The sequence below is a fragment of the Solanum verrucosum genome, unplaced genomic scaffold (genome assembly GCF_900185275.1).
Source record: "Solanum verrucosum unplaced genomic scaffold, falcon-dt-bn FXZP01000228.1, whole genome shotgun sequence".
Lineage (NCBI taxonomy): Eukaryota > Viridiplantae > Streptophyta > Magnoliopsida > Solanales > Solanaceae > Solanum > Solanum verrucosum.
Genome location: NW_026020210.1, coordinates 2073794 through 2100948, shown reverse-complemented (window position 1 = coordinate 2100948; position 27155 = coordinate 2073794). Strand labels below are relative to the sequence as shown.

Below are 27155 nucleotides of genomic sequence, written 5' to 3'. Positions count from 1 at the left end.
TTGTTTACTGTATATTGAAGATATATATCATCCAAAAGCATTGCTTCTTGTTTGTATTGTTTTAATTGAACAAATATTAAGACGAGTTTAAAACTAAGACGAGATGAGTGAATGAAAAGAGAATTTTTTAAAAGATGATATCAATCTTGATGACATTAATTATTTTTATTCAGGTATGATTTAAGAAAATTGAAAGAAGCCACTGTCGTGTGCCGCTATGGCGACCTGGGCTTGCTATAGCGGCTCCTGACAGCCCACACTCCAGAACCCTCCCGCGTTTTGAAAAATTTATGGGTAAATTATTTATATATACACTTTTTTTTTTCCCATAATTTTCATTGTTCCTTACCAGTTTTGGAATTTTCCAAAATTCTTTATTTTACTCCAAAACCCCCAAATGTTAGATACATAAATCCTAACCTCCAGAACCAACGTTTATCCCTTTCTTATTTCATTCCACACCAACAACAATTCCTTCTTTTTCTCCGATCTATCAATACCTTCAACAATTTCAAAAATAAAATATATTATTTTCTTTTCTTTTCTTTTTCTTCATCATCATCTTCTTTTTCTCATCTTTTTTTCTAATAAATTTTATCCTAACCTCATGTATATATGACTGTTTCTGTACGTGGATGTAAATGTGCCTAGAATTGGAAGACTTCCATTTCGTCCTCTATATTCAATTATATTTACGTGCCATAATATATATTAATGTATCATTCACATTTTTTCTTGATCAAAACAAGTAATTTACATATCTCAATTGTTACACTATTTATATGTACAATATACATAATAATAGCCTGATACATTTATACAAATTTGTAATACACACGCTCGATAATCAAAACGCATCTGATCCATCTCAATTGTTAATCCATTTATTACATGTATCATATACAATATATTATGATGATACATTTTTATACAAATCACATCCAGATACAAAATAATAACCACATCATAATTCATAGATACAAAATTACAATATACGCGCGTCGTTTACCACTAATGTATCATGACTTACATATTCACCTCAACGATGTATCTGATCTCCAAAAATTTTCCTCAACTCATCGATCTCTAATTCAGTTGCAATAACTGATTTGAGATTCACAAATCAATATTTTGACCAACAACAATTTAATAACTTTTGTCGACAAGTTTGATTCAAAGAATTGAGAATTTTTTGGAAGAATGGAAAGAAGAATTTTGGAATCTAAAAACACATTACATAAACATCAAACTAGTAATGTATCAATTTGTAATCAGTAATGTATCACGACTTATATATCAATCCATATACAAAAATGAAAAACATAGGGTATACATAACAAATCCAAACAACTTGAATCAAAATTTAAAAGGATCTTCGATGAACTTGAAGGTTCAAAAGGAAATCATTTGTCCAACGACAATTCCATCACTTTTGTATCCTTCATAACTCACCTCTCTAACCCAAAATTTCGACAAAAGTTTTTGAATCAAATTTGAAAGGTTTCTTCACTGAACAGGGAGGAGCAATTTGAAATTTTGAATTTCTTTGTTTTGGATTTGCCTCTGTATGATTGAGAGTAAGAAGAAACGTAAGAATAATTTATGAGATTTAATTAGATTTTTAGATTTTATTCCCTTTTTAGCGCAACAGAGAAATTCTTCTTGTATTAGAATTAATGTATCCGGCTTCGTGAATTAATGTATCCGGATTGTGACTTATGTATCCGGAAGGTATAAATTTTAAGAGATTATTAGAGATAACATGTAGTTTACTCTTTACACTATGAAATTTATGTAAGTTATAAAAAAAATGTGAAATAAGTTCTGCCATTATGCTAAAATATAGTATCGCCAACAAAAAAAAAAAACCATAAAACAAGTACGTACTATTAATAAGGGATGATGAAAATGAGTTTAATTTGGACTTTATTTGAATTACTAGATGTTTATGAGCTGTAATTCTATAAGGTAAGTTCAAACTTTAAATAATATTTAAAAAATAGGTAGTAGTATAAATTCTTGAACCTCAAAGTGTCCTAACTTTGGCTTCTCGGAGACTCAAAGATCGAATAACGAACATCTACCAAACTCAAAAAGGGCAAAGGAAATAAGAATATCAAAGTATATTGCAATGGGGTGTGAAAAGAGATTTTTCTTTTTCATTTTTTATTCGGTATTCGATATTCATATTGGAGCCCGATTATTTCAGGTTCGCGCTGTGTAAGGCCCCATTCAGGGGAAAACATTGCATACCAAGAATTTTATCATATCCAGGCTCGAATCCGAGATCTCTGATTAAGAGAAGAGCAACACCATCCAGTGCATCACATTTTTGATGGTGGGTGCGAAAAGAGATTGGTAAAACGTTCAAATAAATAAGACGAAAGAAGAGAATAAATGCTTTCTATATGTATATATTGTGCACCAAAAAAAGAAAAGAAAAGAAAGGTATAAATGTCTTTTCTAGTAGTAGAAACACCATATTACTTCCTAAATAGTATGTATTTAAGAACCCTTTTTACTTTTTTGCTGAAGAATAACGAATAAGTAACAATAGAATCTATTATCTATTATTTAATAAATATAAGTATTGTTTGAAGTTGATTAATCATATTTTATGTAATATATGCGTTTGAGTGAATTTGTGTATCGCACCAAGGGTGGTTATAAACAATGACTATTGATTTAATTAGTTTGATTAATTCAAGTGAAATAATTTTAGTTAATCAGGACAAAAAATATCTCCAAAAGACTAACTCGGTAGCTAAGAGGTCACAAATTCGAGTTATATTATTTGTTTACCGAGAAAACATCATTTTGATTAATAGTACAATTTCTAAACAAGATTAGATGCAAGTAGGTTAAAACTGATTAAGTTCATTTTCTTTAAACTTACACACCAAGACGAAGAAGAATAAAAGAAGAATATGATGTTGCTAGGAATTTTGTGATCCTTCCTATTTTCTTTAGAGCCTCCTTTAATAGGTCGAAAAAGATGAGCCGTCGCCTCAATGTGAAAGGACGACACGCTTGATATTAAAAAATGACTACTCTATTTTGTAGTATGAGCCTATGTTATGACGCCTTAAAAATGATTGGACTAGATGTACGTGTAATTCAAGATTACTTATTTAGCTCCTGAGGATCATTATGAACATGTCTAGTTATAAGGTGGTCTTCCTCAAATAAAATCTCTCTTGGATACCAGGCCACATAACTTAAACACATATACATGACTACATTTAGGGGTGTACGAAACCGAATCGAAAATCAAACCAAATTGCAAATTGAGTCAAATCGGAAAAAAAACCCGACTAGTGGTTTGGTTTGACTTGGTTTGATATTGGAAAAAAAAAACCCGACTATATTTGGGTTGGTTTGGTTTTAACTAAAAAAAATCAACCCGAGGCCAAACCAACCCAACATTATATATATAATTTTAAAATATTATTTTATACATAAAAATATTTACTTTGATATAATTTTTAAATATTTCTTATACTTTTTCATAGTTTGAAACTTAGAATTCTGAATGTTCCAATAAAGATTATAGTCCACATATGTTGATAATTATAATAAAGCTTAAATCAAAATCAAATTAATGCTAATGCAAAAAGAAAATCAATTCAACACTAATAATGACAATAATATTGAATATTTGTTCTTTAGTTTTACATTAGTTTAAACAATTAAAATACATAATCTAATTTTAATTTCCTTTAATATTTAGTCTTGTATGTAATACTTGTTGAACTTATTTTAGCATGATTTAGTACTTTTAAATTATGATCATTTTCATTATGAATTGTTAATTTGCAATATTTGTTTTATGCGATTTCATTATTATTATTTTTGTTGGATATTCTAGTGTCATTAATTATATCATATTTCGTGTTATTTTTTTAAGAAACAACTTAGATAGTTATATTTTGGTAGGACTAAAGAAATATTTGAAGTACAAGTAAATTATATGTTTGTATGAATACTTTACCGGAAAAACCCGAAACAACCTGAAAAACCCAAAAAAATCCGAAAAAACCCAAGGTTGAAAAACCCGAGTTTTATTGATTTGGTTTGATTTATAAATTTAAAAATCCGACACAAATAATTTAATTTGATATTTGAAAAACCCGAACCAACCCGACCAATTACACCCCTAACTACATCCCTCGCCCATTCTAATGGTTTTCTGAACACAAGTTGCTTGCATAATATTCTATGTGGACAATTTTTTAAAAAATTTGTTCCACCAAATGTGTCAAAATCAAGACGTTGAGTAAATTGAATACTTGGATTAATTTGACTCGCGAATTAAGTTATTTTAAAATTATAGTTTTGAGATTATAATTCATCTACTTATCTCACTTGAAAGGTGGGATAAGATATTACTCTTACCAAATAACATGGGATAAGTAGAAATATCGAGGATAAATTTATATCTTCAACTAAATAAATTATAAATTTCATCTCAAATTTAATTTTCTATAAAAATATCAAATTTGTTTTAACGTGCTCCAATCCACATATCATCACTTCCAAACACTCATATTCGTGTTTTTAAACTACCAACTTCATCGTGCATCGTTATTTAATCGACGTGAAAGTTAAGATAATAAAACCATTACAGTTTGGTAATTTTATATTATTTAAAAAAGTAAATTTCTCACGGACATTTGTACTGGAATACAATAAAAAATATTGAATTTTTGATGGAAAGTCTGTTACATTGAAAATGATTCTAACGAGCCAACTTCTCTCCGATCGTTTCTTTAATAGTGTAAATTATATATTTGGCTCTTTAATCGTCTCAAAAACTAGATCGAAGGGACGCATGTGATTCATGTTGGTCTACAATACTCACAATTAAGTATTATTCTTAACTAGAAACAAAAAAAATATTGGAAAGAGGAATTGGTTCTTGGAATAGCATTATCCTACCTACTAATTAAACATTTATTCTTTTCTTTGTCTCTTAAGTCTTAATTATCTCACTTAATTAAGCAAGAGATAGTGTTAAAAAATTATTATGAATTCGTACTTGGGAGATGCCACTCTTTTAGTTAACACCGTCCTAAATGGTATAGGGAATAAAGGTCACACTGCAAGAATTGCAACCGTGTATACAAAAAGTAAAAGAGAAAAAGGGGAGTGACCCATCTCATCTAAATATTTAAGCGATTTGAATATTTTATTAAGTCAATTCAAAAATATTTTTAATATAGTGTAATATTATTTGTTTTGGATCAAGTCCGCATGGTTTTTCCAAAAGGCCTCATTACTAATAGTAGACAAATTTCCGATGGACGCTATCATTATATCAAAAATGATCTTTAGCGGTAATTAAACGTCAATAGCTTAATTGCCACTAAATATGTATTTTTAGTGGCAATTAACACTCTTTGTATATGTCCCTAAAGCCTTTAGCGACACTGGATCTAATGACACTTAACTAATGCCGGTAAATAATTTAACACTCTTTATTAATGTGTTATTTATTGCCGCTAAAAGTTATTTTTGTTGTAGAGGCTCTTTCTAAAATTGACTCATTGTTAAAGAATTTTGGAAACGTTTTCAATGACTTCGGTTGGAAATCGCTTGTTTTAGAAGTGTCTTACACCATTAAAGGTATTTCTACACCATATACGTAGCTTATTGATCTAATCAATTATTGATGTGAAATTTTATTCGGACACCCAACAATATATGTTTCCCTTGATTAAGTTTTGTGTGGCCCATCACCACGATTCATGGGATCTCTTCATCGATCTACGTGACCCATTCTCATAATCCACGAGTCATTTTTTAAAATTTACTATGTGTCACTCACATGATCGTGCATTTAATTATGAGACCAAAGGTTTAACTAACTTCTTGATTTGTGTATGTTAAAGCTACCTTTTGTTATGATAAATGTAGTAAATCCTGGTATTGTCATTTCACCATTTTCATACTTGTTTGATCGAATCATTGACACTGATAATTGTTGTTGGGATAAACAATTCATAGATACTCTTAACATAATGTGATATTATTCACGTTGGTTCAAGTCTAATATAATTTTCTCGAAAAGGTCTCACACTATATTAATAAGAGTATTCCTACCACTTATATGTAGCTATTAATCTTTTCATGTGACAATTTTATTGGCACACCCGACATATGAATGAAATGACACTTATATGTATTATATTGTTTTCTTAACACTTAATCTACATATTGAAAAAGAGGAAAAAAAGAGACTAGCATCATTTTAGATGTAGAAAAGGCATTTGCTATTTGAGGCCAATATTTCCTTTTTTCTTTATCAACAACCTTTTTCCCCTAAGTGCATCATTCACAAGTGTTAAACAACTTGATAATTTATAAAGTCATGTCAAAACTAAGAAGCTAGTGCCAACAGAATATCTTGCATTAAGTTTAAAATTATCCCCACCCAAAATTTGAACCTAAATTTCATCACTAGATAGAATAATCAATGTGATAAATATATAATTATTATATACTATGGCATGACAGATTGATTCTTCTTTCTTAGTGGGGTAATAGAGTTGACATTCAAGATTTTTCACTATAATAACCCTAAATCCCCTCCAAAATGGAGACAAAATTAAAGGTCTTGTTTTTTCACTTGAAAAGATTGTCGACCCCCTTCAACAATATTCCACACTTCAATAAAAAAAATAATTCAATTTTAAAGTCAACTAGCTTAATTATTATTTTGTACATGTATTGATCAGAAGTAACATATATTTGATAAAATAGTTAATATGTTCACAACTGACTCAAACATTATTGTTATGTAAGAAGACGAAAAAAGGTTCACTAATTTAATGATGGTGTATGCCTTTTTGTTACTCATATAAATCCATATCTAAATATGTAACATCTCCAAATTTCACAAGTATTATGATTTATGATGAAGTCATTATGATCTCCATATTCACATAAAGATTCTAAGTAACGATATTTGTTAGTGACGATGCAACAACATCAATTGCTTTATAATTTTGTGAAAGTCAAGAGAGATTCTTGTACAAATAATACTCTGAAAAGAGACCTAACAACAATTGTCACTAACTTAGTATTATTGTTGTCATCATTACTTACATTTCTAAGTTCTCTTGTGACACATTTAATTTTGCTTTGTGTGTCAGGAGTACTACTTTCTTTTTTAATTACACTACTAAATGATCATTATTTTTTTCATTGAAATTTTTCACTCAAAAAAATTTAGTGGCTATTACCATATAATTTTAATAAATCTGTGAGAAAAGAAAAAATAGTAATGATATCATATGAAAAAAATCAACAAGCTTCTCAATATTTCACTGAAAAATCTTTTTTTTATGATGTGTTTCCCCAGTGAACTGGTTAGGTGGAAAATGAGTGGACAAATCATGTTTAAAAGCACAAATTTTCTATTGATTTGTGATGGGAAAACCTATGTTTCTAGCAACATCAAAATTTGTATATGGTTTTGGAAAAATTACTTTTAATTTGGAAAACCACCTTATTAAACATACATCCATACCATATATATATATATATATTAATGCTACCTATACTTTCAAATAATTATGTATCTTACCACTAATTAAGAGTTTTCTACCATATATTGAGGAAGATTTGCCTAGATACATGTATTTTTACTACCAGATACACTGAAATAAGGAGAGAGACGAGCGAGAAGGGGAGGAACACGAGCAATATGGGGAGGGAGATAGTCATGTAACTCAGATACATGCGAATCACACAAGATACATATATTTGTATGTATCTAGTGTGATTCACATGTATCTGGGATACGAGATTCATAGGAGAGTGGCAAGCAAGATTGGAGGGAGGCGAGAGAGATTTGTCTATGTATCCCAGATACTACATGTGAATCCACTTGGATACAGTGTATTTAGAACAAATTACACCTAAAGATACACGTATCTCGACGTACCAAAATTTGGTAAGATTCGTAATATTTGCAAATTAGAATATATCTAAGTAATTAGCTTCTACACTAGTAAAATTTTCGGAAGTGTCCCATTTAATTTACACATGTTTTTGTGAGCATTTGAAACATAAGTCATTGTTTTTGGAGTAAAAACAATGATTTACTATGTTACATCTTTTATTTTTGAAAAAAAGAAAAGAAGAAGAAGAAAGTTCTCTCTTTTAATATGTTAACTTTTAAAAAGAAACAGAATACTTCCTACTATTTTTATTTATTTTTTAAAAATGCTTACTCAAGAAAAATAGCATAATTCAGTATTATTCCATGTCCCCATGATGTTTGGGCCCAGGTGAAAAGATTAGACATATAATGGGCCGTGGAATCCATCTTCTATGGGCCCATGCCTTGAGAAATGAGATCTTGACATTTTTAACCATTCCAGTAGGGGTGTACATGATCGGGTTGGTTCGGATTTTTCAAATATCAAATCAAACAATTTGTATCGAATTTTTAAATCTATAAACCAAATCAAACCAAACCAATAAAACTTGGGTTTTTCAACCTCGGATTTTTTCGGATTTTCGGGTTTTTCCGGTAAAGTATTCATACAAACATATAATTTACTTATACTTCAAATATTTCTTTAGTCCTACCAAAATACAACTATCTAAGGTGTTTCTTATGAAAATAACACAAAATCTGATATGAGTAATGACACTAAAATATCCAACAAAAAATAATAAAAATGAAATCGCGTAAAACAAATATTGAAAATTAACAAGTCATAATAAAAATTATCATAATTTAAAAGTACTAAATCATGCTAAAATAAGTTTAATAAGTATTAGTTACATGACTAAATATTAAAGGAAATTAAAATTAGATTATGCATTTGAATTTTCTAAACCAATGTAAAACCAAAGAACAAATATTCAATATTATTGTCATTCTTAGTGTTGAATTGATTTTGTTTTTGCATTAGTATTAATTTGATTTTGATTTAAGCTTTATTATAATTACCAACATCCAGTGGCGGAGGGAGGATTTTCATCAAGGGGGTTCAAAAATAATAATTAATCACATAAATAATATCCACAAATAAATTAAACGGGTCGAATCGGATATAAACGGGTCGGATTAAACTGTTGAATCAAGAAGAAAAGGGTTTTTTAATATTTGACTTTATAATTAGGGATTAAACTAATAAATCCTAAATTCCCAATAAGAAATGCCTCTGCCTGGATTCGAACACGAGACCTCGCGTGCAGTAGAGTGAATTCCTGAACCCCCAACGCCACTGAGCTACGCCTTTGGTGTATGTTCAGGGGGTTCAATACTATATATATACATGTATATTAAAAATTTAATCTAATATATATAGTGTAATTTTTCGACGAAGGGGGTTCGGATGAACCCCCTTCCTCCTACGTAAATCCGCCCCTGCTAACATCTGTGGACTATAATATTTATTGAACCATTCAGAATTCTAAGTTTTAAACTTGAAATAATATATTAAAAGATAAAAACTATGAAAAAGTATAAGAAATATTTAAAAATTATATCAAAGTAAATATTTTTATGTATAAAATAAAATTTTAAAATTATATATATAATGTCAGGTTGGTTTGGTCCCGGGTTGATTTTTTTTAGTTAAAACCAAACCAATCCAAATATAGTTGGGTTTTTTTTTTCAATACAAAACCAAGTCAAACCAACCACTAGTCGGGTTTTTTTTCTCAGTTTGCGATTTGGTTCGATTTTCGATTCAATTTTGTATGCCCCTATATTCCAGTAAATACAAATTGTCTGTATATTTTATATATAATAAATGTATATTCAGCCGGAATAGTTTGGTACAATATATTAGAAAAAATAATGCATGTATTAACCTTGTGTATTACTAGTACCTTGTTTGGTACTCTTTTTCAATCTATGTATAACTAATGCGCTCTATTGTGTATTAAGGTGTGCATTGCTAGTAACATGGATTTCTAGGCCTTAGCAATGCAATGATTTTAATGCATACATTAACATGATAAAAGACCCAATTGCCCCTCTAAACCTTTTTTACATTTTTTCCACCATAAAAGTGGAGGGTATCTTTGTAAATAATTTTTTAATGCAATACATATTATTTTTAATGCATCAAACCAAACAATGCATTAAAATAATGTATGTATAATTAATGCAAGCATAACCAACACATGCATTGCTAATGCAAACATTACTAATACACTCTATTTAACATTATTCTTATACATTCTACCAAATGACCACAATCAATGTATACAGAGATGTCGCTAATGTTTGGAAAAATATTCACTTGGCACCCCTTTTAAGGATTGGAATTTATTTTTTGTCCCATTTTAAAAAAGTTGTACACAAATAAACCCAGTTGACATAACAGTCATGAATAGAATGCGAGGAAGAGAGATAAGCAGTTGACATGGACTATCCTTTATCATCCATACTAGATAGATCTACTTCCTACTTCCTCCCTCTTCCCTTTCCTTTTTTATTTTGAACCATTTTTTTTTATGAATTTATTATCATTGTTCGAAACCTGCAATATTTTACAACATACATAAAGTAATTGTGGGTGATTCTAATTAGTGATACACATAATAAAAATGCCATTAATAGAAGTACAAGGAATAGGACAAGGGCGCAATAGCATTGGTAGAATTTATCTTCATTGTTCATTCAATTTGTCCTAAGGGAGTGCAAACATTAAGATACCAGTATGAACATGCATATATGTTGATTTAAATAGGAACCTAAAATAATTTAATTCATTTATGAAAATTGAATAACACATGCAAGTCATGTTCATGTGGTAGGACTTGTGACAATTTAACAAGATTATAAGTATAGTGAAGACACTATCAAGTCTTGTTAGTCAGCATAACAATTGAACAACACATACTAATCTTATCAATCAACTTCAATATGGTTTGTGAACAAGTTAAAAGATACATAGAATAAAGTTTATACTTAAAGTTATAGATAGCCTGATACAATCTATAAATAAGATAAGTTTATCAATTCGATATGACTTGTGAACCATTGAAAAATAAATAAAACAAAAATTGTACTTAAACTCGTAATCTACTCAACATGACCTGTAAAAGTGTAATTTTGTGAGAAATTCATTCAATTGTGGATGTTTTATTTAACTAACTCTCTAACGTATATTTAATGTATTTCATAAAATTTGTACTAACGTATTCCTCAGAGGTTGTTAACAGATGATTTGTATCTCCTGTAAAAGGGTAGTCTTCACCCTTGTGAAAGACACACTTGAAGAAAATAAAATAAAATTCTCTATAATCTACTCTCAATATCATTTTATCTTCATTTCCTGTTTAGTATTCTTATATTTTCCTCTCATTTTACAACACGTTATCAACATGAGTCTCTAACCAACTAAGATTTGCTTAAATCGGAATTATCTTTTATCTTAAAAGTTAATCAATTTTCTTTATGATTTAAATAAATAAATTTTCTCAATCTTAGTTGGATCCGAGATGAGTAATGGAGATATGTGACTTCTGGATAGTGACACAACTCCTACGATACTAAGGGTAAATAATTTTTTTCTCTCATTTAGTTATGAAAAAGGCTTATGTTAATACAATATTTGGTAGTACAAAATCGACTGAGAGGTCTGGGAAAGCGACCTTATTACTACATGGAGGAACAATACTGGTAATTGATAATGCATTATATTATAGTAAGTCTCAAAAAAACTTATTATGTTTTAAGGTTATTTGCCAAAATGACTATCATGTTAAGACTGTGAATGAAGGAAATGATGAACACCTTTATATTACTACAATAAATGCGGAGAAGAAAATTGTGTATGAAAAATTATCTGCACATTCTTCTGGATTGTACCATACAAATATTGATATAGTTGAATCACATATCATAGTAAACAAAAGATTTATTGGTTCTAATGATTTTATCATTTGACATGACTGGTTGGACCATCTCAGTTATAATATGATTCGCATAATAATCAAGAATTTACATGGACATACTTTGAAGAACTAAAATGTTCTTCCATTAAAGAAATTCTCTTTCTATTAAACCATCAACTACATAACTAAGATTGGAATAGATCTCCTGCATTTATTAAGTGGATACAAGGTGATATGTGGGTCTATTTACCCTGCATATGGACCATTTAAATATTATATGATCTAGATAGATGCATCTATAAAATGGTCGCGTGTGTGTTTATTATCACCTCGCAATATGACTTTTGCGAGGTTGTTAGCTCAAATAATAAGGTTCAAAGCACAATTTTCAGATTATGCAATGTAGACAATTTGTCTTGATAATGTTGGTGACTTTACATATCAAACATTTAATGATTATTGTTTGCCCACTGAATAACAGTTGAATATCATATTACTCATGTTCATACTCAAAATGGTCTAACAAAGTCATTGATCAAATGTTTCCAATTGATAGCTAGGTCATTATTGATGAGGTCAAAGTTGTCTGTTTCAATATAGAGGCATGTTATTTTGTATGCAACAATACTTGTGCGTATAAGACTAACCAATTATTATGACATTTTCCCATTGCACTTGGTTTTTGATAAGGAGACAAATATTTCTCATCTTAGATTCTCTGATTGTGCGGTATGTGTTCCAATTGCTCCACCACAACGCACAAGTATGGATTTCCAAAGAAGGTTGAGAATATATGTTGGGTATAAATCTCGTTCTATTACAAAATATTTAAAACCTAGAACTAGAGATTTACTTACGACAAGATTTACTAATTGTCATTTTAATGAATCAATATACCCAACATTAGGGGTGAATATAAATAATTGAGAAATGAGATAGATTGAAATTCATTATCACTATCTCATTCAGATTCTCGAACATATTAATATGAGAAAGAAGTTTAAAAGATAATTTATTTCCAGAATATTGCAAATCAACTGCCAATACATTTACTCGCCTTCCGCGGGTTACTAAATCACATCCAGTTTTTAATGTTCAAGTTTGAGTTGATATCCTAGTAGAATAAATTGTTAAGATAAATGAGTCTAGCCCACGTTTAAAACGTGGTAGACCAATCGATTTCAATGATATAATCCTCAAAAAAAAAAAAAAAAACAAATGATCATAATATGGAGACAATTACTCAAGAAGATCCCCAAGATATAACAAAGAGAAAATGGCCAAAAGCCCCTTTAATCTATTGTCAGATTCTCAACTACACACTCGTACTTTACGGGGGTTCTATCACTCCCTTGAACTATTTAAAAATGAAATTATTATCTCTCTAATCGCTTATCTGGCAAAATGAGTGTATTTCACTCTCCTTGAGAGAGTGCGCAGCAAAAATAAATATTACTAAAAGATTATTTTTAATTATTTTCATGAACATATGTATTTTTAATTATTTTCTTATTTATTTTCTTTCTTCCCCAAAACAATATAGACCTCCACCATTCACCAACCTTAAGCAGCCATCGTCGCAATCAGATTCACCACTGTTAATTTCAAGCTCTCATGAAAAATACTTGCAAAATCAATTAAATTCACTAAAAATAAAATGTCAACCATCTTCAATAACCCCAAAAGACTTCAAACCGAATTTGAGAAAAATCAATTTGGATTCACATCAAATGTAATTGAACCCCCAAAAAGTTATTATCAATTTCAAATCTCTTGATTATGAAAAAAAGAAGAAGCACAACACAGATTTGCAAGACGTTGCACTGAGCTATGAATGTGGCAAAACCATTCCAAGTCTAATTAAAGAAAAAGAAAGTCCTTTGCGGTTGTGGGTGTCAAAATGTAGGTGAATTGAACCAGGAAAATGAAAGATTATGTTTATTTGGTTTACAGTATTTGTAAAAAACTCCCAAGCACACCATCCACAATCATTAACCCGAGCATCTTCTCCCAATTAAGTTTTTTTTTTTCTTTGGTGGTGGATTCAAATTGATTTGTGATGGTTTTGATGGTGGCTTGAATATTTCTTTTTCGAAGCTTTACTCTTAGGAGAGATGGTAAAAAGCTTTTGAACAAGTGAAGAAGGTAAAACGGTGAAGGCGGGGGAGATTATAAAGACAGAGGTGGAGGTGTTGGGTGGAGGAGGTGGGGGGAAGACCCCAATGCATTCACCAATGTTTTCCCCAAATCAATCTTTGTAAAAAATTAGGGTTGAAAAAATGGTTAAAGAAGATGAAGGAGAAAAAAAACTGAAAAAATAATAATTAACTAGTTAAATACACGTGTCAAGTGAGTGTGTTTCATTACAAGACACATATCTGGTTATGACGTTTTAAGGGGTTATATATTTCACTTTTAAAATGTTTAGGGGGGTAATAGGACCTCCGTAAAGTATGAGTGTGTAGCGGAGAATCCAACAATAGATTAGGGAGGCTTTTGGCCATTTTCTCTATAACAAATGATGATACCACTGAGGAGGTCCAAGTACCTAAAAATAATGACAATGAAGAAATCTCAATAAAATATGTTTTTATAAGAAAAAAGTGAAATCGAAATAATATTGTGGTTGACATATTTTTGCCTATAATGCTGCTATTGAAATAATTCAAACAAGATGAGGATTCAGAAACAAAATCTTTCAATGAATGTAAATAGAAAAATGACTTGTTAAAATGGAAGGAAGCAATTCAAACAAAATTGACTTCACTTGAATAACGTAAATTTTTTGGATCAAATGGGTTTTTGTGCGAAAAATGCAATGAAAATGGTTAAGTTGTAAGATATAAAATATGACTTGTGGCATAAGAATTTTCGCAAATGCCTGACATTGATTATGAGAAGACATATTCTCCTTTGGTAGATGCAATTACCTTCAGGTATCTGATAAATTTGACGGTATATAAAAAACTTGAAATACATCTAACAGCGTTGTCACAACCTATTTGTATGGCTCATTGGACCACAATATTTCTATGAAAATTCTTGAAGCACTCAAAGTGCCTAAAGTATGTAAAAGTTCAAAAGAAACTTGTTTGATAAAGCTTCAGAAATCTTTACATGGATTGAAACAATAAGGACAAATGTGATATAAGCGCCTTGGCGAATAGTACCAGCCAATGTATGAGTCCTACTTTCAAAGTACGAGCCGTACTAACGAGTCGTAAGGTGCACTTCAAAGGGTGAGAAATCTAGGTGCAGGAACCACGACTCACACTACGAGCCAGTCATAGTCACTGAGTACGGGTCGTAGAATGAGGCATAGTTACTGGAGGACTTCAGAGTGGATTTTGGTGACTACGAGTGGTACATCTGCTGATCACAAGCCGTACCGACATACCCCGGATCGTATGTTGTTGATAGGTCTACTTTCCTAGCTTGTTTAGGATAAATATTTGAAATAGAATACTTTTGGGTTGTTGCATGTAAACTTACTCTTGTTGGTTTCCAAGCAATGATTCTTGATTATTGACTATGTTTTGATGATTCACTATTCTGAATTTCAATTATTCAATTTTAAGTTTATAATTATGTTTTCAACCGTAAATACTGATTGTTTCTTGCAGACATGAGTAGTTAAATTCATATTAAGATTGTGGGAGTAAAAAGTGATTCTTGAATGGTGTGCATGCATGTATTGTTCTCTTTTCGTATTGATTGCTTTGTAATGGTTGCAAATGTTAAAACTCGCCTTAATTCTTAACTTGTTTGATAAAAGAGGTATATATTATGAAAAGGGAGTAACAATAGATATTTGAGATTACCAACCCTTATCTAATACTTGGGCTATAAAAGGTAAAGTTAATATAAAATTAAGGTAAGGGTTAAAATTCAAATATTCAAAGGTATTTAAAGTGACATTCATCTAAGTAATGTCAAAAGACTTTAAGTGTACCAAACTTATCATTTTGCATACTAAGCACCGAAATTGTGTACTGATACAGTACACTTGAAGAGTTATGAAATCATGCAGAACACATTCCTAATCCATTCTGATAATTATTTTTGATAGACATTTGATAAACGATTACTTGTTATTACAAACCTCCTTTGAAAATACCTTACTAAAAAAAATGAATAATCACATTGACCTGATTTCTAAACATATTGTATGTATAATTTAAATGTATGACTGACCCCAGCAAAAGGGAATCTTTAGAATACAGAGCAATCAAGAGAGAGGTGAAGTAACAATTTTTAGCCTTTACCCAACTTCAAACCTATTGTATAGTGGGACTCAAATAAAATCATCTGCTGCATCATGACAGACAGATAGGTGAATTGCTCTTCTGTTGTGGAGTCAGCTATCAATAGAAACAAACAAAAAAACTTATGATGACTTTGAGACTTTGTGTAACCACATGAAAGTGACTTTGAGGGACTAAAATACCCAAATAGGTGGCAAATCAAGAAAGTAATAGAGAGATGGTATAAAGTTCACTTGCTTTCTTAGATGTCTTGTCCTTTCCACCTAAACAATTCTTAGTTGGTAAGCCCTATATGCCTCACTTTGTTCAAATTCTTGATCATTTCTGCGTTTCTTGAATGCATAACAATGTGGCAATCATGATATATTGGACTTCACTCTTTTTATTAAGAAAAAAAAGGGAAAAAGTCAGTTACACGCTTAAACTATTATGATGACCCGTTACAGACTTTTAAGAAGTTAATAGGTATCCATCAAATCATCATCAAAATACATAAACAAATGATTGAAAGAAAGATATTTCTTTTCCTTTTTTTATACCAAGTTGGTATTATTCCTTGTAGTTGGGAAATTTTCCTTTTTTTTCTCTTCTATGGCATAGATTCTTTCTTTCATGCTGTAATTTCTTAAGGGGAATGAACGGATGAATTGTGTTCTTTCTTGTTTTTCTTTCTTTTGATTCTCTTATTTACGCGGTTGAAAAGATTGCACTCTTTTTTTCCTCTGTTTTACACTTCTTTTTCATTGATTCTTTCTATTTCTTTATGAGTTTTTAGGCACAATTTGCAGCTGTTACACACATACTTAGTTGTTGTTGTATATTTACGTGTTTTATTATTCCATTTTGGACCTACTACTTTGTTTATAAATAGAGACTAAAACATTGTGTTTTCTTCAACTTAGCATCATTTCTTAGTTTATTTTGTTGTAAAGAGAGGTGGCCTTTCAAAACTATATTGAAGGTTGCATTTCATAGATATGAGTTACATAAATCCTTCCATGGGCTCTGGTTAGTTTGCAACTTACAAGCTTTTATTTTACTTAGGTTCTTCGCGCACGGACTTTGCATTGTGTCATCCCTTAGAAGGGTTATAATTAATATTTAAGGCCTTTTTGGCTTTACTATCATCATGCACTGAGATTCAGATCTTTGTTGCTTCGATTAGAAACATAAAAGTTTAAGGCCTTTTGGCTTTAAATTCTAAAAAGCAACTTGACATTGTGGTAGTTATCAATGAGAGTAGCATTTTCGTTAGCCTTTTTTCTTGCATTTGTAGTCTCTTTTTATATCCTTGTCAAAGTAATTAACTTGGTTAACAATATTACAGGAAGTAGGACGGCGAGGAGGACGATGGAGTTTGGAAGGACATATGTGGTGAGGCCAAAAGGAAAACACCAGGCTACAATGGTTTGGCTACATGGCCTCGGAGATAATGGCTCTAGGTAGGTTCTTTTTTGCTTTTAAGACGAACATTTTATGGTTATTTTTTAAAAAAGAATGTCACATTTATATAGTCTTGTACTTCCTCCAGCCAAACTTTTATCTACAACAAAGTCATGATGGACAATATTATATAAATAACCAGAACAACTTATTTGCTATTTCTTCCTTTTATCACTTTTCGAAATGTAAAAGCAACTATAAAAATAATCACATCACTCACAAGCCAGATATTCTGTTTCTTAGTGGAGTTTACTGTACCAATTGTTAGAATAAAGTTTGTAAAGAAGTGTGAGTTCATTGACAAAACAAGAGAAGAAAAGTTGATTTGTTGTATCGGCTAATTTGCTTGTTTCTTTTTTGTAGTTCTTCTCAACTCTTGGAAAGCCTAGCCCTTCCTAATGTAAGTGGTGTAACTCAGATAACATTTTTGCTTTATGTGGTTAGATGGTACTTGTCAGTAGACAATGATTCTTGCCTATATGATCTTGCAGATCAAATGGATATGCCCAACTGCCCCAACTCGTCCCGTGGCTATACTTGGTGGATTTCCTTGCACTGCATGTAAGAATGAACCTGACAACTATGACATAGTTACCTTTATGACTTCCATTTATAAGGATCTTCATGTTATTCCAGGGTTTGATGCGGGAGAACTTTCTGATGACACTACTAATGATCTTGAAGGCTTAGAGGCGTCCGTTGCACATATTGCAAACTTATTGTCAACTGAACCTGCTGATGGTAAGTTTCTTTACCATGCATAATTATAGACTGTTAAAACTACAAAGACTACTTGTATGAAAATCAATTCACTAAGTTGATGACTACTGATGTGAATGCTAAATCGACCAAATACTTCGTATAGGCTCATTGTGTTGTGCATATATATATATATATATCCTCCTCTCTTACCTTCCCTTTTTCATACTAGGGTATAGATGAAACCTAACAAATTCAGTCCTTTTACTTGAAATTGTTCGGTCAGACTGTTTTATTTGTCTGATTAGCAGATTACTATGTCTTATACAGTTAAACTTGGTATCGGAGGCTTCAGCATGGGTGCAGCCACTGCACTCTACTCAGCGACTTGCTTTGCCCACGGGAAATATGGAAATGGAAATCCTTACCCTGTCAACTTGAGAGCTGTCATAGGCCTCAGTGGTTGGCTTCCAGGTTCCAGGTGTGCAAATCATTTTTCAAACTATAGCTCTTTTGATTCTCTCTTCCTAAGTTTTCTCTTATATTCTGACAACTGACATTCTGCAGGAATGTGAGGAACAAGATTGAAGGATCACATGAGGCTGCAAGATGTGCTGCATCTTTACCTATTCTACTATGTCATGGAAAATGTATGTACTTTCACTTGCAAATATAGTTATAAAACCTTGACGTTTGTTTCCGTTTCAGAGTTTGTGTCTTTTAGAGTCCTTAAGGACCTAAACATTTGATCTGATGTACAGAGTGTCCTGAGTCTACCTTGATCTTTTTATCATTCCACGATACCAAGAAGAATAAAGTTGCTAGTTAGTTAAGGAATGTGAATTAGTGTCCCATGTACGAACTACTTAAAATGCTACTTTATGCAAGTATTTAGCTGTCTAGAAGGATGCAACAACATTCTATGAAGTGTCTTGTTGTTACTAACTTGTAGTGCAAATTGAGTAATGTGATTCATATGAAGTATGTACAATCTGCATATCCATCTTACACAGTTATCTGAACTTGTTAGGCGATGAAGTTGTTCCTTATCGATATGGAGAGAGGGCTTCCTATGTCTTGAGCTCAGCTGGATTCAGGAATCTTCAATTCAAAGCCTATGATGGGTAACCCCTTTTTCCTTTTCTTGGAGAAAAATAGTCGTTCTCGCGGTCTATAAAAGATTAACATGAATTACCAACTTCTTCTGCAGGCTTGGTCATTACACAGTGCCAAGGGAAATGGATGAGGTTTGTAATTGGTTAAATGCAAGGCTTGTTCTTGAAGGTTCACGACGATAAACTCCACTACAAATATTTCATTTTCAACATAGCTGACGAAGAAAGAAAGAGCTCTGTCATTATACAGTGCCAGGAAAAATGTATGAGGTGTGTAACAGGAAGGAGTACATAGAGTTTTCATGTAGTTAATAATGTATGCTTTATGGTAAATGCTAAGACTTGGTCTTCCAGTTTTGCCTTGAGATCTTCTGTATAATAAAATTTTGGATGTGTGCTATTGCTTATTTTCATTCACTTGTAGACACAAATAATTTGACATTTGGTACTCTTCAATTATAGTTTTCACTTTCAAAATATGTTTATTTAGAATTCTGATGTGTTTGAGTAACTTTAATATGTTACCATGCAAGAAGAATGGGAGGGAGGTTGAGTGTGTTTTTGATGTACACACAAAAAGTGCATGTTTGAAACTATTTAGCGGTGAGTAGTCTTAAACTTTTGATCCTGAACAAACTTTAGTTTAACAAGTTTTGACTTTTAACCGTGAAAGTTTGTCCATGAAACAAGGGAAGTTAAAAATTCAAAATATCCATTTTCAAAGCCTGCTTGTAATTTCCTAAAATTATTCCTATCAAAGAAGAGGTCATGTATCAATAAAAATTCCACTTCTTAACTAAAAGTCTAATAGAAGTTCACAATTCTAACTTCTTAAGACATTTTTAGTTAAAATATAAAATTAGTAGATACTACCCATTTCCCATTTTACTGTATGGGATATCACTCCATTCATTCAAATTTACATAACACCATTTCATTTTTATAACACCTTGACTAGTTTCAAGAATCAAATTCATATAATTATATAGGTTTTACACTTCCATGTGATATATCTCCAATCAAACTGATATTATACCCATTATTCTAATATTTTCTCTTCTGCTATAAGTAATAGGATTTGCAAGTCAAATGAACATTTAACCCAAAAGTGCAGGAAAAATTGTCATGCAACAAAAGTGTCACTTGGACAGTTCCCATGTCTGCAATTAGAATTGCAGACTGGAAAAGCAGGAAGATACCAAGTAAAACTCGTTTTATGCTCTAATAAGTTTCATACAAGACAGAACTTTTTAACATGTGTAGAAAAAAGATGGGAATTTATAACAGAGTTGGAATTCAGATTTTAAGAAGAAAAGAATGGAAGACATGGACCAAGACTATAACGGTCAGTAATAAAAGAGCGAGAGATAACATGAATAACATAATGTCAAGACCTAAACTATACCCTTACACTAAAAGCATGACCAATTTCAGTGCCCTGGCAACAGATTTGTGTTTCTTGAACTTGTTGGCCTTTGTTCATTGTTATCAGAAATCTGATGCCGGTCTTCTAGATCTCCTGTTTTGTGGTCTAGCACCACTCTCTGATCGATTGGTGCTCCTCCCACCAGCATAGCTTGGAGACCAATCCCATACCAAAGGCACCAATGGTGACTCACTCAGGAAAGAGAAAAAGAACTCAAGTTCGACATCCAGTGACATATCGATCATTTCATCCAATCCCGCCTCAGTCTCTGGGTAGTGACTATCTAGAAGGTCAAATAGACCAGTGCCAAGAGGCAGGTCTGCTAGGAAGTCATCTACAGAGTGTGTTTGATATGCATTGGCATCTTCAAAGTGTGTTTGATATGCATTAGCATCTTCAAACTCCCTTTGAAGCCCCAATCTTGTCCAATTAGACTGCCGCATAGGGTCAACCTCAGATGGCCTTTCCAAGGGATGTTCCTGCCTTGCATGATTTCTTAGTTCAGCATAGTTACCAGAGAAATTGCATGCCTCCAGGGCACAACTCCTTGTATTGGAGTTCATAAAATTACGAGCAGCCTTTACAACAATCCATCCTTCGACATGTCCCCGGCAAAGAGGGCAGGTAAGGTCAGGTTGCTTCTGCACATGAGACCTTGAAGCTCCTGATAATGCTTGTCCCCAACTTTCCCCACGGAACACAGCTCCTGATACATTACCTTCGCCTTGTTGAGCTCCTACAGCAGATGATTTACGAAATTGATCAAAGCAATTAGAATGTCGATGACTTGTGTCACACATATAAGGCTGACAACCCTTGTCTCGTGAAGAACAAAGTAAAAGGACAGCATTGTGTGGATGCTCCAGACATATTGGACACTTAGCTTCTTCCCACTCTCTTTCATTCACAACTGATGGTAGAGATTTCTTGGAGTCGAGGTCAGAATTCTCTGAGCTGCAAGAATAAGGAGATGCCCTTGACTGGTTAACGGAAAAGGAATTCACACTTGTGTCTTTTGGCATGTTGAGATGATGCTCTGCTGGACTGGCTTCTATTTTAATGCACTGATGCAATTCTGGAATGAGAAGAGCAAGAGAATAAATAATTGGCTACAGCTAACAATAGCACAAATTCAGGAACACCATCACAGCACATAGTGAAATGACTGATAGTTCATTTTAATCTGAGGTTCCGTCATATTTGAAAACTGTCTTTATCTTTTGTTCGGAGAGGGGGAGGGGTGTAAAGGACGTCAAAAAAGGAAACAGGTTCAACAATGTACTCATTTGAATATCCCATGACCAAAAGAATCTGCAATGACTTTTCCCTCTTTTTCTTGTGAACCAATTACATCCGTGGATTCAAAAGCTAAATTGAAAAACAAGAATTAAACTATAAAACCTAGAAAACAGGATATCAACATTGACAACAAAAAATAACATTAATATCCACATTTGTCAATTTACAACTAAAGGTTTCTTCTCTTGAGAGCGCTCTTAGTCCCCAACACTTTTTCCCCTTGAGGCTTACTCAAGTTAACTCAACCTATTACTAATGTGACTTCTTACACTTAGGGACTATTCCTAAAATGGTCCAGTCTGACTATTCATGTGTGTACACACCAAATTCTTGTACACATTCTTGCAACAAGTACAACTATGTCTTTAGTTCGAAGCTAGTTTGGCATCGGCTTTACATATCCTCTATATCCATTCTACTCCCCGAAACTTAATATTTTCTCCTAAGATATGTCTAGTGATAGAGAGCAGAAGTTATACCACATAACTTTCGCATCCTCGCATCTCCCCTATGCCCCCATCGCCAACAGTTTCTCCCCCATCTCCTGGGCATTGGTCATGGTCAAATTGCCCCATTTGATCACCATGCTGTCTTCCCAACGACCTCTATCACCCCTCCAAATGAGGGGATAATCTATCTAAGCCCTCGCCACCACACTACAGAAGTTTACCAAATGCTCCTCCTTCAGAAAACATGAATTGGCTACCAAAACCACAAAAGCTCTCACGAAACCCAACAGTGTAACTCCTCTCACATTCCTATCACCTAAAACAAAACCTTCATGCACATCATCATAACCCTTCATGTGTCCGTTAAAATCTCCTACAAAAAGCTTCCCCATGTATGGTACACCTCTCACAAAACAATGTCTGTATAGTATAAATCATTCAGCATCCACCAATCATGCATCAATTAGTTAGGTTTAAGGCTTAATTATTGTTTAAAATCTACCACTAGGTTCTACGATTGTCAATAGAACTTTTTGTTCAGCAAGTAATTTTTACCCTAATTTGTCAAAGTACTAGGTATTAGAATCAGATAAACCTAATAGAACGAAACAGATCTAATTTGGTACTGAAGAGCGATTACTGATTATTAGCCTTAGAATTAACAAATCACAAACCCTAGACCCAACATTTCAAACCTATAAAACAGATAGCGCAATTTGCTTAGATATGAGAAAGCATATAACTTATAAGTAGAGAAAAACGATGAAAACACAAATATACAAATAACGTAAAACTCCATAGAAGTCGACGAACCTGAAATCGGAGCTTCATCCAAAAAAAAATTCAGAGAGAGAGAGAATGATGACAACAATGGTAATTTATAATTCCAATGGGAGTCTCAGTTTTGTTAGCTTGAAATTTGACGGAGTCGGCGCTGGGGCCTACAACCTAGAAAAAAACGAAGTGGGCCCAGCTGCGAACAGGGGCGTTTGATTTATTTATTTTTTTAAAAAGTATGTTGAGGTAATATTAAAGATTCAAAAATTAAATTAAAGATTTTTTATGAATATTTTGTACCATTATTCAATAAATACTTCCTATCGAAAAAATTGAGGTTGCTAGAAATAAAAAAAAATTCTACCTAATTTTGTCAACATTAAAGAGTTTTTCATTTTTGATGTCGGATTAAAATATGTATTTTATAAAAATTAAGAAAGTTTTGCAAAATTTCTAGCTTAACAATTTGAAGCAAAACGCAATCTTTAGGTATCGTTTGGTTGATATATTAGGAGGGGGAATTATATAACTAAACTAATATATATAGTAATAATTAATTATGTTTCATAACTATAATTTAACTTAATTTTAAAAAATTGGTTTTAATTAAAGAAATTAGATATACAACGGTTTCACTATTTTTTTTTATTATTCATCTTTTATATAAATTAAAACACACTCTCTCTCTTATCACACCTACTAACTAAAATTTCTCACTTTCCCTCAAAATAACTTAACTAAACTAAAATTAAAATTTTGAAAATTTCATTCATCCAATTTTGAAAATTCAAAATTTGAAAATTATTGTTATGTTTTATTTGTATATATTTCATAATTGTAAGACACATACAAGTATGCTTTATATACTTCAAATACAAATACAAATATGATATACGTAACAACTTGTTTGATTTATAAAACTCAGTTTATACAAAACTTATAATATACAATTTGTTCAATATTATATATATATTACTCTTATATTAGAAAAGTCTTGTTTCAACATTCATGTCTACACAGTTCTATTTTGTTTCCACGTGTCTCTATGGTCACCCCTTTTTTTATACGTGGCTTCCATGCCTGAGCTTTATCCCTATATGCTTTCATGGAGATCTCTATGTCTCTACAAATTTCCTTTTTTTCTGTTCCTTTGCCAAAACATTTCTCATCTTCAACTTTCTCCGTGTTGTTGCAGCATTAAGGTATTTTTTTCCCCTCCATTGTTTTTTCCTATTCGTCCTCAATTTTTTCATTGAATTGTGTTTGTGCATACAGATGAGAGTTCCTATTTACATATCTGCCAACTCTAATTTTTGGGTTCATGAAATTTTGATTTTTATGTAGGTTAAAATTTGAAGAGAATTTGAATTAGGGCAAACATTGAGATAAAAATTACCCTGTTATTTCTCCAGAAGTATAGTCATTTGACTCACTATTCACTTATCAGCATCGTAACCGAATCTGAAAATTGTGTTTCTCAATCAAATTTGATTTTAATGTTCCTATAATTTTGTTTTGAATTTGAGTTTTGTTATTTATTACCTCTTCGTGAAACTAGAGGTTTTCCCAGATAAAAACATTTGTACTACATTTTAATCAATTTTCAATTAAAAGTGTATATAAGTTAAGCCGCTTAAAAAATTAACCCAACTAAGTATTAATTATTCTGAATGTTTTCTTGTAGGTTTCCGTCTGTGTTATTGTGACTAACTTAGTGGTAAGTATCGATCTTTTTTTTGCTTTGATCATCATTGTTTAGCTTCTTCAATTTTTCTCTCTTTGATTGTTTGTTACCTTGGATTCATATGTTTGCCTAAATATTTTATGACTCTGCTGTGGTAATCATCTACTTCTCATTCAAACTATTTATCCCAAATCTAGACCATGTCTCTATTGTCCTTCACTAAATGCTTTCAAAACTAACTCAGCTTCAATTAAATGTGAAAAGTGAGCTTTTATTTTTCTCTGTTTTTTGAATTTATTATGAAAAAACAAGCTACTAAAATTTTATAAGCATTTTAATTGTGATGAGGCACAGTTCTTTATTTTTATGCTTTAGTCTTTACTATTAAAATGTTGATTTATAAACATGGCATCTAACTATGTATTTCTATAAATTTTCAAGTTGTTTTTTTTAAAATTTGCGATGAACAAAGTTTGTAGACAGTGAAGTTTTATTGATAAATTCATACTAAATTTGGATTAAATCTTAAATTCATGATATGTTGACCAAATTACTGGTTAATAAAGTCGGATTAATATTTATGTCAGAATTATATGACTTAAATCAAGTCCAAATAACATTTGGGCCAGTCCATTAAATTGACAAGTTGAGCCCAACTCATGTTCTTCAGGCCCAGGGGTTAAAATTGCTTGGACCAAAATACCCCTGAAGTCCTAGCTCAAGCCTATATAAAGAGGTCTTCAGAAGACCAAAAGAGATTTACACATACATCCACATAAAAATACATAATTGCTCTTCAGTGGTGATCTGCAAGTCTTTCGCATACAAAGAAGTCTTCGCTCCAAGTATTGAGCCGCAAGTATTCCGCCAAATCAAGAACATCTGTGGAGAGAAGAATCAGGGGATTACATATCTTTTTAAGAGATTTTATAAAGATTGTAACCTTCACATTTATTCAAATACAAATATTATTGTTTGCTTGCTATTTTTCTTTTCCTTCATACTATATTTCAGGATTGAAACTTTAGACGCTTACAATGTCGTGGGAAAATGTACTTGTAAATATATGGTAACAAAATGTTATTAAAGATGTTTGAAGTTGAAATGAAGTTAACTAATGCCGATATTTTCGTACCTCGGAGGATTCATGTCATTCGCACAACATATCTGTTTTTTTATCAACATATATGAAAGTAATGATATTTTAGAGTTTCTGCGTCTTATTGATGGGCTATGCAAGTCGGGCATACCAAAACAACAGTTAATTTACTAAGAAGTATGGAAAGAGAAAGTTGTGAACCTAACGTTCTGTCTTATAGCACCATAATTGTCATTTTATATAAAGATCAAATGGTAGTAAAGCCCCACAAACTTTTCACCGAAATGATTGACAAAGGCATTCCTCCTGATGTTGTTTCATGCACTATAATTATTCAAGATTTTTGTAATTTTGAGAGATGAAAATAGGTTAAGAAGCTACCAAAGATGAAGCATCATGGAGTGTCTCCAGATGTCTATACTCAATTTCAAAGGTCTCATTAATTAGCAGAGAATTTTCATTGCTCAACAGTAAAGACAAACATGGGAAGAAGAGTAGTAGACTACCCAGATGGTGCCCACCACACTGGATGATGAGACTCTCACATCTGGTCAGTGTTTATTTATTTATGCAAAGAAGTTGAATACACTAATCCACAAACAACCATTACTAATTCACCGTAATATTTCCTCCGTCAGGAGGTCACGACGGTGAGGTCCTGAGAGAGAGAAAATCGTCTTTCTGACATATGCGGCCCCCCCGTCTTGGAGCACATACTTGTTCAGTTGGAATTAGGATAAATATACAAAGTTATAGCTAGAAACTAAATGTAGTTTCATGATATATAATAATATATACTTGAGACACCACGAAGCTATGCCACATAGTATAGATGTGTCTACTTGTTTCAACTTTATACAAGTTTACTTGCTTACTTCTGGCAAACTGCTTGACCTTGGGTAAGGTTGCCTCCTGGTCGTCCCACTTCCTCTTCTCATTCATGGAAGGGCACTAAGTAGAACTGAGAAAGGAGTAGAGTTGAAGCTCTTAATTAAGGACACATTCATGTATTATGCCTATATAATATTATG

The 27155-nt window shown here is 31.9% G+C and overlaps 3 protein-coding genes across 4 annotated transcripts in view; 1 reads left to right on the top strand and 2 right to left on the bottom strand.

The window, feature by feature from the left end:
- The window catches only part of LOC125830424 (cytochrome c1-2, heme protein, mitochondrial-like), a 133101-nt gene that overhangs the window by 27722 nt on the left and 78224 nt on the right, over window positions 1-27155 (bottom strand). The window lies entirely within an intron of this gene.
- LOC125830431 (uncharacterized) lies at window positions 16909-19869 on the top strand. The gene is made up of 9 exons (XM_049509626.1): window positions 16909-17141; window positions 17461-17575; window positions 17940-17976; window positions 18068-18137; window positions 18213-18317; window positions 18606-18756; window positions 18843-18925; window positions 19306-19399; window positions 19486-19869. The coding sequence occupies exons 1-9, from the start codon at window positions 17111-17113 to the stop codon at window positions 19571-19573; spliced, it is 774 nt and encodes a 257-aa protein (XP_049365583.1). The 5' UTR covers window positions 16909-17110; the 3' UTR covers window positions 19574-19869.
- LOC125830426 (uncharacterized) lies at window positions 20587-21895 on the bottom strand. Its single transcript, XM_049509621.1, has one exon. The coding sequence runs from the start codon at window positions 21836-21838 to the stop codon at window positions 20879-20881; it is 960 nt and encodes a 319-aa protein (XP_049365578.1). The 5' UTR covers window positions 21839-21895; the 3' UTR covers window positions 20587-20878.

Bases quoted from the DNA above. Each gene is read 5' to 3' on its own strand.
- LOC125830426 (XM_049509621.1), bottom strand. From the start codon at position 21,838: ATGCCAAAAGACACAAGTGTGAATTCCTTTTCCGTTAACCAGTCAAGG.
- LOC125830431 (XM_049509626.1), top strand. From the start codon at position 17,111: ATGAGTTACATAAATCCTTCCATGGGCTCTG. The intron at 17,142-17,460 runs GTTAGTTTGCAA...ACAATATTACAG, and splicing joins AAATCCTTCCATGGGCTCTG to GAAGTAGGACGGCGAGGAGG. The intron at 17,576-17,939 runs GTAGGTTCTTTT...TCTTTTTTGTAG, and splicing joins CTCGGAGATAATGGCTCTAG to TTCTTCTCAACTCTTGGAAA.